The sequence below is a fragment of the Natator depressus genome, chromosome 2 (assembly GCF_965152275.1).
Source record: "Natator depressus isolate rNatDep1 chromosome 2, rNatDep2.hap1, whole genome shotgun sequence".
Classification (NCBI taxonomy): Eukaryota; Metazoa; Chordata; order Testudines; family Cheloniidae; genus Natator; species Natator depressus.
This window is the reverse complement of record NC_134235.1, coordinates 40,196,864-40,210,904: the sequence shown is the minus strand read 5'-3', so window position 1 is coordinate 40,210,904 and position 14,041 is coordinate 40,196,864. Positions and strand designations below refer to the sequence as shown.

The 14,041-nt window shown below is 45.9% G+C and overlaps 1 protein-coding gene across 1 annotated transcript in view; it reads left to right on the top strand.

Annotated features, from left to right (window-relative positions):
* The window catches only part of LAPTM4B (lysosomal protein transmembrane 4 beta), a 116,530-nt gene that overhangs the window by 21,216 nt on the left and 81,273 nt on the right, over positions 1-14,041 (top strand). The window contains exon 2 of the mRNA XM_074944059.1: positions 6,763-6,874. Within this exon, the coding sequence (XP_074800160.1) occupies positions 6,763-6,874 (112 nt within the window). The remainder of the gene's footprint in view (positions 1-6,762; positions 6,875-14,041) is intronic.

Below are 14,041 nucleotides of genomic sequence, written 5' to 3'. Positions count from 1 at the left end.
CACTTTTAATCAAACCTTTTTTGATGAAAAATGCCTTTTTGATGTAAACAAAACCTTTCCATTAACATTTTTGTTGTGTTTGAAAGTTTTCATATTTTCAATGAAAATTTTTTTGAAACAAGTGAAACTAAATTTTTCAGTTTGTTTTTAAATGAAAAATTTCATTTGTGGTTTTTGGGGTTTTTTTTGGAAATTAAAAATGTTTAGTTTCAAGCTAAAATTTTTGGTGGTTTTTTCCTCCCCCCTCTCTCGTGTTTACATTCCTTCCTTTTCTCAGGTTATAACCTCTTATTGAGATATTTTGATTGGTTAGAACTCTCAGTACTGCACTGGAAACAAGGGGGTGGAGAAGGAAACGAGGGAGAGAAAGTGGTGGGGGGGAAAAGTGTGGGGGAGATTATTTTAGAGAGGGGAAGAAAGGAGGTGAGAAGCAAACTTAAAAACTTTAAATTGAAAAACAAAATTTTTCAGTTTTCAAAAAACAAAAAAAAATGAAATTTGTCAATTGGAAACAAAATTTTTCATTTCATTCATTTTGAATTTTTTTCATTACAACAGGAAAAAATCATGTCATTTTGATTTTTTTGGTGAAAATTTTGTTTTTCAAAAATGTTGTTAAATACTATATTGAAATACTGTTTTTTTAACTAGCTCTGCATACAACAAAATGTTGCCCCTGCCCCCAAGAGCTGGTAACGGCACTGAATGTTTCTTGATCTGAGGAGTTCTCAAGTTTCTCTGCAGATAAGATCAGTTGGGTTTAGGCCAAGATGTCTGCTTCCATGGTTGCAGTATCATCTATGGAGGAGGAGGAGAAAACCAGCTTTCTCTGCTTGAATTTTAGATGATGTCACTCCCTGAGACATGAGAGGAGCTGGACTTGGTTAGAGCTATGGCCTCTGCATTAGAATGTGTTTTCTCTGGCTAGAGAAATCTAACAGGAAGATGTTGAGGATGTTTATAGAGTTGACTGTCCTCTCTTTGGAAGGCAAGTTGCTTGCTATAAGTGATTACTGGACCCCCCACGTAAGAAACCATATAGGAACTGACAAACTCTCCAGTTGTCACTGTGTCTAAAATTTCCCATATTTAGGTAAGATTATTGAGGAGGTTGTGGTGAGGTAGCTATAGTAATATCTGGATTCCTCAGATGGTTTCAGTCCTTCTCCGTTTGAGGTTTGGCCTTTTTATGTTAGGGGGATTGCACTAGTTAATAATCTCCTTCTGGCAATAGATGATGTCTGTTCTGATTCTTTTAGATCTGTCCTTTGATTCCATTGACCATGGGTGTTGTGGGCCTGCCTATGGAGCCCTGCATGGATTGAAGATCAATTCTTTTTCCTTTTTATGAGGAAATGCTGGGGAAATTGCTATCTTCCCCAAAGGCACTTTGTAACATTTCCATTTTTTGGCTCCTCCTCTTCTGCATGAGGAGAAACAAGTGGAAGAGATGGCAGAGATTATTTTAGTTCTCCGGTTGTGGGAGTGTGCCAGTTGTTCATTTTCCTGGATCACAACTCGGGTGTCACATCTGTTGGATCTCTAGCTGTATCTGGATGGCCAGCTAACAGCAGTGGTCAAGATTTTTTTAGGGGGAGGGTTGTTTTTCCCCATCTGCACGTGGGTAAGAGGATACAAGCTTTTTATTAAAGTTGTGGGTTCCCTACAGTTATCTATATGTCATTTCCTTGAGAGTGGATTGCTGTAATGTGGTCTACATAGGGCTACATCTATTCAGACCATTCAGCCTGTGCACAATACAGTTCCTAATGTTGCTTCACACCACTAACACAGTATATGTGCACTCATATCAGCACTGCCTTCTGATTGCTTGCCTTGGCTTCCAAGGCACTCACTGGAGCAACACATAAATCCATTTAAATATCTAGGCCTCAGATACTATGGTGATGATGGCCATATAAGTATCTAAATAGGTGCTTTGCAACTTCATTTAGAAGCTATAGTTTTGACCTATAAGGCCATAGGGTGTTTTGGTCCTGGCTAACACCACCTTTCTCCTTGTGTGGTACAAAGCTGTCTGATATTGGCGGAGGTCATTGAGCTAATTGCTGCCTGGTTTAAATGGGAGAGGGCTGGTGGTGGGGCATTTTTAGTGATGGGACCTTTATTCTGAGACTTGCTTCCCTTTGCTGTGACAGCTCCCACGTCTGTATTACATTCGGATAAGTTGCAATGCCTGTCTGTTTTCCCAGGTTTTGCAGAAGGGTATATTCAAGTTTAGCGAGAGGACTCTCAATAGCCAGATCCTTCAGTTAAGAAGGTACAACCTCTTTCTTACATCAGTGTATTTGATAAGATCTGTAATTGTTTTGACTGTCCTCTATCTCATCTTTCTATCTAATTAGTCTAAGGTATTTCTAGGGTATCCATTGCAATTGTATCCTAGTATCTGGCTGTCTAACCATATGGTTAAGGGGCAAAGGTTTCATTACTCTAAATTAGCTGGAGTCAAATCAAGGCCACCCCTTCTGCCAGTGCAGGATGGGCAGCTTAGCAGAGCCCACCTTTTGTTTCCCACTCCTCAAAAACTCACCTAATTCATACTGTGCAAGTCATCCAGAGCCACAAAGGAGTGTGCCATGGCAGGGTGTAGATTTAGGGGAATGGTCTATATATTCAGTGGTCTCCCTATGGCATTTTGGAGACAAAAGCAAAGAGGGCTGAATTTGGCCCCTTAAACCTGTCTCCCCATCTTCCTACCTTCTTCCCAGCAGTTGCTGGGTAGAGCTGTATTCATAAGAAGCAGTGTAGTCTAATCGCTAAAGCACTGGCCTCATAGTCAGAGACTTGGGTTCTAAGCCTAGTTCCTAACACTGACTTGCTTTGACTTCAAACATATCACATAACCTTTCTATATCTCTTCCTCCATATTTAAAATGAGGATAATATGCCTCGCAGGAGTAATGTGAGGCTTAGTTACTTAATGTTTGTGAAGCAGTTTGAGGCAAAAATGCTATCTAAGTATTTTTGTTGTTCATTATACTATGCATTAGCTGGACAGTATGAAACACCTCGGGTGAAATCCTGGCCCCATGGAGGTGAATGACAAAATTCCTGTTGGCTTTCATGGGATGAGGATTTCTCTCCACATGCTCATTACCAGCCTTGTGTTTGCCAATCCAGCGAAGTGGTGTAATCTTCTTACTCTTTTACTAGATCATGTTGTGACATTATGCCCCATATTCTTTCTAGAAATATTGTTATGATATGAATATGGGATAACTAAGATGTTTTATGCAAGATGGGTCATGTGAGGTATCATTGGAAAGGTTATGATTTACTGAATGTAATTATCCAATTTGTATGGATGTACCACTCCTGTATCTGAAGTTAGGAATATTGACTGTGTAACAATTACAGCTGTGTGTGCACTTGGGGAATGCCCGCCAGACAGTATGCAATCAGCCTGGAAGGGCCATTAGGAAGGACAATAGGACTTTGAAGATACTAATATCCCGCCTTGCTGAGAAGTTTCCTGGGATGCTGCTTTGACACTGCAGGGTCATGTGATAATGTTACCTGGTACAGAATACCATCTTGAAATGCTGATACTTTTCCACGGGAAGGGGGTCAAAACTGGGAAACAAAGGATTCCCACCATCTGTAAATCCTATTTAAGGCCGGGGAGTGAGTTAATCTGGGCTCTTCTCCACTGCCTTCCTGCCCAAGAAGAAGACTGCTGTAAACACCTGAAGAAACAAAGGAACTAAGCTTGGGGAAGGGGGCGGCGGCAGCAGCAGCAGGGGCTGAGCCTAGGTGAGAAAGGTCAGCCTGTAAAAGGAATCCCTGGAGATTTATGCTGCAAGCAGTGCAGTTTACCTTCAAGAAACTCTGCAACCTGCTTGAAACAACATTTAGGGTGAGAAATTATTTGTAGCCAGTAAAAAAAATTTACCTTTTTGTAGTTGTTAAACTTGTTTTTGTTTGTTCTAAAACAGTTTGTGCAATTAATAATGGGGGGGGGGGTGGGTGAGAAGTTGTGCATATCTTCCTCCAAATTGAGGGAGGGAGTGAATTTCATGAGCTTATGCCAGGAGTTCTCAAACTGGGGGTCGGGACATTATTATATGGGGAGGTTGCGAGCTGTCAGGCTCCACCCCGAACCCCACTTTGCCTCCAGCATTTATAGTGGTGTTAAATATGTAAAGAAGTGCTCTTAATTTAAAAGAGGGGGGTCTCACATAGAGGCTTGCTATGTGAAAGGGGTCACCAGTACAATAGTTTGAGAACCACTGGCTTATGCTGTATAGCTCTCTCTATAGCACAAGACAATATAATTTTGGGTTTACACTCCAGAGGGTGTGTGCACCAGAGTTCTGGACAATTCCCCCAGCTGAATTTTCCCACACAGAGCTGATTGCAGACTGTGTGATTCCACACAACAGAACCACTAACCCAGGAACCTATCCTTGCAACAAAGCCCGTTGCCAGCTGTGCCCACATATCTATTTAGGGGACACCATCACAGGGCCTAATAACATCAGCCACACTATCAGAGGCTCGTTCACGTGCACATCCACCAATGTGATATATGCCATCATGTGCCAGCAATGCCCCTCTGCCATGTACATTGGTCAAACTGGACAGTCTCTACGTAAAAGAGTAAATGGACACAAATCAGATGTCAAGAATTATAACATTCATAAACCAGTCGGAGAACACTTCAGTCTCTCTGGTCACGTGATTACAGACATGAAAGTCGCTATTTTACAACAAAAAAACTTCAAATCCAGACTCCAGTGAGAAACTGCTGAATTGGAATTCATTTGCAAATTGGATACAATTAACTTAGGCTTGAATAGAGACTGGGAGTGGCTTAGTCATTATGCAAGGTAGCCTATTTCCCCTTGTTTTTTCCTACTTCCCCCCCAGACGTTCTTGTTAAACCCTGGATTTGTGCTGGAAATGGCCCACCTTGATTATCATGCACAATGTGGGGTGAGTGGTCACTTTGGATGGGCTATTACCAGCAGGAGAGTGGGGTGGGAGGAGGTATTTTTTCATGCTTTTTGTGTGTATATAATAAGATCTTCTATACTTTCCACAGTATGCATCCAATGAAGTGAGCTGTAGCTCACGAAAGCTTATGCTCAAATAAATTGGTTAGTCTCTAAGGTGCCACAAGTACTCCTTTTCTTTTTGCAGCTGGGTGTGTCCCTACCTCTGTGTGCACAGCAGGACAGAGTGAGGGAGCCCAGGCTGGTTGAACAGGTGGATTCAGTGGGACCCTGGAAAGGGGGGTCCAACTCATCACACGTGTTTTTTGGAAGGTATTGCAAAAATCAGTTATTAGACATGTATATTAAATTTCAGTATCAGACAAAATCTAATCTTTGCACCTGATTCAAAGCTCATTGAAGTCAATGGAAAGATTCTCACTGAGTTAAATAGACTTTTGATTAGGCAATTAACCATGTATTGATTGGTACCTACAGTGCTGTGTTAGGGAGTCACAAAGGGTTGTTCCATCATATGTGAAATCTGAATGTTTCCAAATGGAGAAAAGAGTGCTCTCTAACAGTATTCCAAAAATCTTTCAATACATCCATACAAAAGGATGATGCTTTCATACTTTTAATAGCATACCACATGCATCTTAAATTCTTCTGTATTTTTTTTTCTCCTCTTGAGTGGTATATATTTGTTTCTATCATCTGTTCTCTACCCTTCTGTGAGAGAGCATGAAGCAAATATGTGAATTCCATTATACTGTTAAAATAACTAAGTTTAAAAAAAGTAGGTCATTGACCATTTGTCTCCTTAGTAGTAGAAAAGAATCATGCTTTCTCTGTCTTATAATTTTTTACACTCTTCATTTGGGGGCCAGGTTGTGATGCTCTTACTCACTTTCTCCACAAGAAGTACCCCTCACTTTAAAGTGGTGTCTAAGGCTCTGTTCATCACATGTAAAGGTATGACAGTCTGGCCCTTGGTAGTCTTTTTAGTTCTCTAATACTTCATGTTTCATACCCTGCATACAACCATTTCTTCCTCCCTTTGCTTATGTTGGCCTTGTGTTATTACACCTAGTTTAAGTGTTACTGTTCACAGAACTCTTCAGCATACATGAACTGATCTCTCAAAGTCACATGGGACAGAAGCGTATGCAGCAGCAAATATCACAATCTGTCCTTGCCCTGGGCTCCTCCTAAGGCTTCTGCTTTAGCAGCCAGTGCGAATCAGCTTGAATGTTAGCCTCATTTAGAATTCAGCCTCTTTCAGTGGACAAACACATCTACAGCCACCTAGCAATTTGCCAGGAAGTGATCTCATCACTCATCAACTCCAGCTTATTATCATTATACAGATTAGTAATTTGTGACTGGAAACTATTCAGTTATAAGAATCTCAATTAGGATTTTAAAAATAATTGTAATTCCAGGAACTGAATGAACTATAAATAGATTATCATGTTTTATAATCCAAAAGAACAGGATCAGTGAGGTAGATGGAGTGGCCTTGTCAGGGGTGACTTGTTTCTTTCTTTCCTTTTTTTTAAAGGAACGGGGAGGCAAATGGAAAAGGGGTTGATGGGGGTTTTGTGTCATTATCCTGTAGTTTGGGGCTCTGGTACAAAGAAAAACTATACAATCTGTTCAAATGGGGAGAAGGTATTTATAGTGGCAAGTAAATGCATTTCACAGTAGGAACACTGTCTCTGCAGCAGTTAGCATATCCCACTCTATGGTATTTTCACTAAGAAATTACACACCCTGACCTTTCCCTTTCTCCTCTCTGTAGATCATCAATTCAGTGGTACTGCTGATCCTGCTGAGTGCCCTGACTGATCCTGATCAGTACCACTTACCAAGTGCTGATTTAGGGGGCGAATTTGAATTTATGGATGATGCCAGTAAGTATATAGCATTTAATTATCAGTATTTCATTTCTGTTTCTGAAGCAGTAGTATTTTTTAGGCAGTCTGGTAATGGTTATGTCTCCTAAACATTGCTTCACTACAGTATCCTAGCAGTTTGGCTTTTATTGCAAAAGGCATATCTACGGCACAAAAGCACCACCACACTGGAACTGTTTGTTTATATTTTCAGTAGTCTCATCCAATTGCCTGTTAACTGAATGGGTACAGAGACCAACTACCCCTTCACATCTAGCAGAGATCCCTCCAGAATAGTGGTGTGGCTTATTAGCAGGGTGTGTGGAAAAGCCTGCACTACCATTGGCTGTGATGTAGCCGCTCTGAGGTGAACAGAAGGAGGACTAGAGTCAACAGAGCTGCAAATCAGCACCTTCATTAGCACTAAAAAAAAAAAAAGTAAATAAGGATATGAATAGTATTGGTTCTGAGATTATTATATTTATAATACATTTGCATGGAGCTACAGAAGCAGGAGTCCTTGTCTTTTCTCAGAAACTTTCAGTATCTCTCTCATGGCTAATAAATGGCACAAAATTCATTGATTAGTGGTAACTTAGGACTTTCTTTCTCCCACAGAAGGTTATGGCAAAACTTCTGTGGCGGTTCAATGACAAGACAGAACACAGCTTTTAGCAAGCAAGCAGGCTGGTCTCTGCTAACGGGCTTCTGCCTGTCAGCTTTCCACCTTCCCCTTTATTCTCTCTCTCTCCCCCCGCGCATTACATTCTCCAACAGATAAAAGGAATACATTGGCTTTGTTTAACATTCTTATTTACCAATTTCTATCTACCGCATTCCTTGCTCTCGGGCCTTGAGCCCAGTCCTGGGAGGCTTCCCATGGTTCATATCATCTTGGCGAGATTCCAAGGTTGATGCCCTTGAAAGGAGCTGTGTGTGCACTACTCCTACACAACACTCCGGGTGTGCCCTGAATGTTGCCAAGCGCATAAACCTTTTATGAATCCTACATCCCCTCCTTTTTTGTTTATTTGTGCTCGGCCATCTCATGGTAGCCATCAATTTGCATTTGCAAGCCAATTAACTCCCGGACAGACAAGGTCATAACTCGTGGAGCCTGCCAGGGCGGGTCTCGACAAAGCCTTAACAAAAAGGAATACATTGTACACAGCAGCAGCAAAAAATAAGCTTAAAAAGGTAAAGTGTGATTGGCCTGGCCCCGATTAGCCATGCTAGAGTACTGGGAAGAGAGGTTTGAGTAAGCGGCGAGCATCATCTCATTCCCAATTTCCTCAGGGTGATGACATACTGAAATAAGGCATGTACCTAACAGTTCTCCGGCTGCTACAGAATCAGATAAACAAAAGTGGGTAACATTTGCTATTAAAGCCAATCTTTCCCATAGGTTATATGTCATTCGGGCCCGTAATGAAGAAAGCGCTCCCGAATCAACCCCTCCAGGAAATAGCAGGCACAAAAGGCATACAATCAGTACAGAATTAGCAGTAATTTGGGCGAGAATTGCCACAAACAAAGTCTCAAGAGTCTCTGGCTGTTGGTTTGCTGCCAGTCTTCGTTGAGCCGCGGCGACCAATGCTTTTACTGCTCCGCATGTCACGGGCTGGCTTGGGATGCTACGTCTCCTCCGTTTCCGTTCCGTCGTTGTCGACCTGGGAGGCACCGCGTTCTCCTCCAAGGTCAGCTGAAACTCCGGTATGGGGTTCGACAGCCCCTGGTGCCATGCCATGCTGTTTCAGTGCCGGTCGCACACACCGGCTGGAACCCACAACGGTCCTGCAGGGAGAAACACAGCAGCATATCCCCAACCCCAAGTAATTAAAGGCACTGGGCCCAACCATTGCGGATCGGGCAGCTGATGGTAATAGACACGCGGTCTTTCCATTTGTGAAAATGCCGATCCGCGGGGGTCTGCTGATCTGCGTTCAGCGTTAAATTATTTAAAGGAAACAAAAGGATATGCAGTTGTTGCTGAATGTCTCCTAAGGTTCGGAGACGCAGCTCCCCTTGTTTTAATAGTTTGTCAAGCAAGATTTTTAGCATGCGATTTGCACGTTCAACAATAGCTTGGCCTGTGGAATTATAAGGGATCCCGTGTTTGAGACGGATGTCCCATTGGGCACAAAAGATGAAAAGTGCTGTGGAGCAATAGGCTGGGGCATTATCCATTTTTATCTGGCTCGGGTGACCCATAACAGCAAAACAGGCTAGCAAATGGTGAATAACTTTAGCAGTGGCTTCCCCACGCCGTGGGGTTGCCCACAGAAACCCCGAATAAGTATCAACAGAAACATGTAAAAAGGAATAGGGGCGGAATTGTGGCACATGAGTGACATCCATTTGCCATAGCTGATTCGCTGCGGTACCTCTAGGGTTAACGGCATAAAAAAAGGTAGGGGCAGCAGCGGCACAGTGGGGGCAGGAACGAACAATAGAACGTGCATGATCAGCAGGAATATGAAATTGTCGGGCCAAAACAGAGGCAGACTGATGAAAAAAGGAATGGCTTTCAGTGGGGTCAGAAAAAAGGGAATTTACCTGACCACGTAACGCGCGATCGGCGCGCGCATTGCCTTCAATGAGTAGCCCAAGCAGAGGGGTATGACTGCGAATATGAGCAACAAAATAAGGGAAATTACGAGTGGTGATGAAATACTGTAAGGACAAAAACAGGCCAAGAAGGTCCGCATCGACCTGAGGGGTAATGAGGGCAAGGGGTAAATGATCAATTACCTGATAAACATAATGCGTGTCCATAATCAAATTAAAGGGACAATCAGCAAAAAATTGAAAGGCCAAAATAACAGCAGCTAATTCCAAGGACTAGTAAAGCTCTCCAAGCGCTGTGCATGCAAATATTGTTGTACAAGTGAATGAAGCGCTTTCAGCTTTTCTAGAGGGAGGGGCCACTGGTCAATCCATATGGGCTCTAAGGATTGCCATACCAATGGTAATGCGGATGGCAAGGTGGGTGAGGGAGGATTTGGGGCCATTATATATTAATATCGAGGGTGGTGTCCAGCTTTGTAAGTAAATCATGGCCCCAAATATTGAGGTGGACAGGGAGTACAAAAGGGCGGATTGTAGCAAGGGCACAGCCTCCTGGTTTAGAGACCGTGACCCAAGACAAACTTTGGCTCCCAGGTTTGCTACCCCCGATCCCCCACAACTCTTTAGAAGGAACTGTTGGCCAACCGACTGGCCACTCCGGATCACGAATCACCGTAACGTCAGCTCCAGTGTCCACCAACCCTGTAAAAGGAACATTATTTAAGAGAAGTGTTAACTGAGGTTTTGAGGGGCGGACTGACATTGTCAGAGCAACAAGTGGAGAGGACGTATTGTGAGACGGTGACTGAGACAGCGTCGATCCAAAGCCGTTCCCGCCCCGGGTTCGATCCTCTGCGGCTGGCACCTGATAGGGGACTAAAATCAATTGTGCAATTGACCGTCCACGCGGGAGCAATTGCGGAAGATGGGTCCACACCTGAACCTTAATAACACCAGTGTAATCAGCATCGATGACTCCTGGGATGACAAAAAAACCCTGTTTCCCAGCGTGTGAGCGAGGGAGAACCAGACCCACAAATCCGGCAGGGAGAGGTCCCGTCACCTGTGTAGGTATGGCGCAAACCTCCCCTGGCAACTGAAAATCAGCGTCCTCCTGCATAATCAAATCAAGCCCTGTACTTCCGGCAGTCGCCGCCCTCATGGAATCTATGGATTGTAAGGCAGAGGAACAGTTGTCTGAGTGGGAAACACCCCCGTTTGGCCCTGGGTTCGGGGGGGACCCGTTGTGCGGTTTCCCGACCCGCTACGACACTGATTAGCCCAGTGATAGCCCTTCCGACACTTGGGGCACTTCTTTGAGGGGCGGGCGGGCGCCATCGATAAGCGGCACTCCCGCTGAAGGTGACCCTCCTTACCACAGCGGTAACAACGCTTCCCCTCCTTCCTGGTTTTTCGCAGGGCGGCAGCCAGAACTCCAGCCTTATGTGCTTGGGTTCCGATGTTTTGGCACGCCCGCAGCATGTCCGACAGCTCTAGAATTCCAGAAGCTTGTGCAGCCTGGAGAGCACGGCGGCAATCCTCGTTCGCATTTTCAACCGCCATTTTTAACAGGATCTCCTGAGCTGCCGCAGGGTTATCCACCTGTCGGAGGATAGCCTCCTGCAATCTGTTGGTAAAATCCATAAAGGACTCTGATGCACCCTGACGGATACTGGCAAAGCTTTTAGTAGGCCTGCCCGAATCCGGGACCTTCCGGAAAGCATGCTGGGCGCAGGTGGAAATAATGGGGAAGACGGCCTGAGGGAGTTGAGACTGCAGCTGAACGATAGCAAACTGGCCCTCCCCTGCCAACTGCTCATAAATGATACCTTGCTCTCTATATACCTGGGCCTGGCGTTCCGCCATCTGCCAATACTCACTAAGCCAAATAACATACTGACTGGGCGTCAGCATCATGCCCAACAGCGCCTTCCAGTCTTCAGGGATCAGGAAGTACCCACTACCTAGCCCTTCAATGAGACCACGCACATACGTGCTAGTCAGGCCGAACTCGCGAATCGCTTTCTTTACCTCTCTGATCACCGAGTAAGGCAAACTGACCCAGTCTGCAACCTGGTTGCCCTGGCCATCATCCTGCCAGGTCACCGGACAAACTGAGACCAGATCAGCCAGCTCCTCTGCTGTAATATCTGAGCGAGTCTTCGCTGCGTGAACCATTTGTTGCACCAGCGAAAGCCTCTGAGCAGACGCAGACGACCCCCCGGGGGGCCCCGGAGCATGGGGCCCCACGGGCGGAGGGCGATCACACACCGGCTCCGGTGGGGAAGGCCAGGGAGGCGGTGGTAATAGAGGCACTGGGGGCGAAGCAGGGGGAGGGATGGTTGCAGGAGCGGACGGGGGTGGCGGGATCGGCAGCCCCTCTGTTGGCGCGGGAGAGGGTCTTTCTGAGGTGACACACCGTGTTGCATCGGTAGGAGGGGGGGTGGCTGCAGGAGCGGACGGGCGTGGCGAGATCACCAGCCTCGCGAGGGAGGGCCTGTCCGGGGCGACACGCTGTATCGCGTCGCGGCAGAGGTGCCAGGCATGTAAAGCCTGCACGGACGCCCGAGGCTCTTTGTGCAATGTCTGGCCCAACCGCTCCCAGTCCGCTAGCTTAAGGGTTCCGGCTTCAGGGTACCACGGGCATTGGGCACTCACCTCCTGTAGCAGGAGAGTGAGTTCTCGAGTGGGGCAGTCATGCTGAGCCTTACGCAGCAAATACTGTAGCTCATTGCGGTGTTGCACTTGCAAAGCAGAGAGGGAGCTTCCCATACTTACCACAACGAAAAATACTCACCGGGATCCACGAAGCGGATGAGTGACGCGTCTGAAACCCTTGCCGGGCGAGGTGAGTGCTGAGGGCCCCACGTTTGGGTGCCAGTTGTGGCGGTTCAATGACAAGACAGAACACAGCTTTTAGCAAGCAAGCAGGCTGGTCTCTGCTAACGGGCTTCTGCCTGTCAGCTTTCCACCTTCCCCTTTATTCTCTCTCTCTCCCCCCGCGCATTACATTCTCCAACAGATAAAAGGAATACATTGGCTTTGTTTAACATTCTTATTTACCAATTTCTATCTACCGCATTCCTTGCTCTCGGGCCTTGAGCCCAGTCCTGGGAGGCTTCCCATGGTTCATATCATCTTGGCGAGATTCCAAGGTTGATGCCCTTGAAAGGAGCTGTGTGTGCACTACTCCTACACAACACTCCGGGTGTGCCCTGAATGTTGCCAAGCGCATAAACCTTTATGAATCCTACAAACTTCCATTGAATTCAGGGTCCTGTAGGGACTGGGGCATGGGTGGTCATGCCTAATGGTTAGAATCAGGAGCCTGGGATCGCATTCAGGGTCAGGTGCCACATCAAAGATTAGAGCCAGAGGCAGAAGCAGAGGTAGGGAACAGGAACAGGAACCTGGAGCGAGGCAGGAAAGCTGAACAGACGGGTCTGGGATGAGGAGGACAGGAACCAGGAACAGAGTGGGAGGCAGGAAGCCAGGGCTCTGGAGTCAGGAAAGGTCCATAGTAGCAGCCAGCCAAGAAATCCTCTAGTTGTTCAGACAACTTCCTGTGACTCTTTCTGGTTTAAGTACAGCTTCTCAGCTAAGTGGTGGGGCTGGACATCTCCCCAAATGAGGAGCTTCATGGATGGGGCCATTTGCAAGCTAGAGCTCTGCTGGCCCCCTTCAGCCATTCATGTGAGCTGCTGTGTGATGGCTATGGTCTGAGCACTGCCTGGGGAACTGTGGACCTGGGTTTGAGGCCCATGATCCCTCACATCACCTCCCCCCCCCCCCAGGGAACCCTCAGGGAAGTAGTGGGCTAGGTTTTTCAGGGTGGCTTTCATGGAAGGCATTTACCAGGTCAGCAACGTGGACATCATTCTCTGCCAGTTCCCAGGAGCGTTCTTAAGGACTGTAGCCTTCCCAGTTCACAAGATACCAGAGTCTATCCCATCTGATTCTGGTATCAAGGATTTCATGGACAATATACTCATCATGGTCTTGAACATGTAACAGCAGGGTGGTGGTGGGTGGGAGCGGTGAGGGGAATGGGTCCTGAATGCAGGACTTCAGGAGTGATATATCAATAACTGGGTGTATGCAGAGAGAACGGGGTGAATAGAATTCAAAAGTGATTGGGCTAATTTGCCAGCAAACTCAGTAGGAGCCAAGGAACTGGTAGTCCAATTCATAGATGGCCTCTTCACATGTAGGTTTTTTTGTTGAGAGCCATACCTTCTGGCCTACTGAAAGGGCAGGCCCCTCCTGTCGTCGGTAGTCTACATATGGTTTGTAGCTCTTCTTGGCATCCTCCAAGTAAACTTTCAAGTCGTCTTGGGTTCAGTGCATCTGTTATATCCAGTCCAGGGTTGGTGGTTGTGGGAAGTGGTGGGTAGCTCCAGGGAAAACCAAAGTGGAACCCATAGTTCAAGAGAAAAGGGCTTTGCCCTGTAGATGCATGTTATGAGTTATTGTATACAAACTCTGCCTGATATAGAAGCAAGAATCAATTGTTCTGGTGGAAGTTTATGGAGCATCGAAGATAGCACTCCAGGATCATCTTGGTTCTCTCCTCTTGACAGTTTGTCTGAGGGTGATAGATGGAGGAGAGGCAGAAGC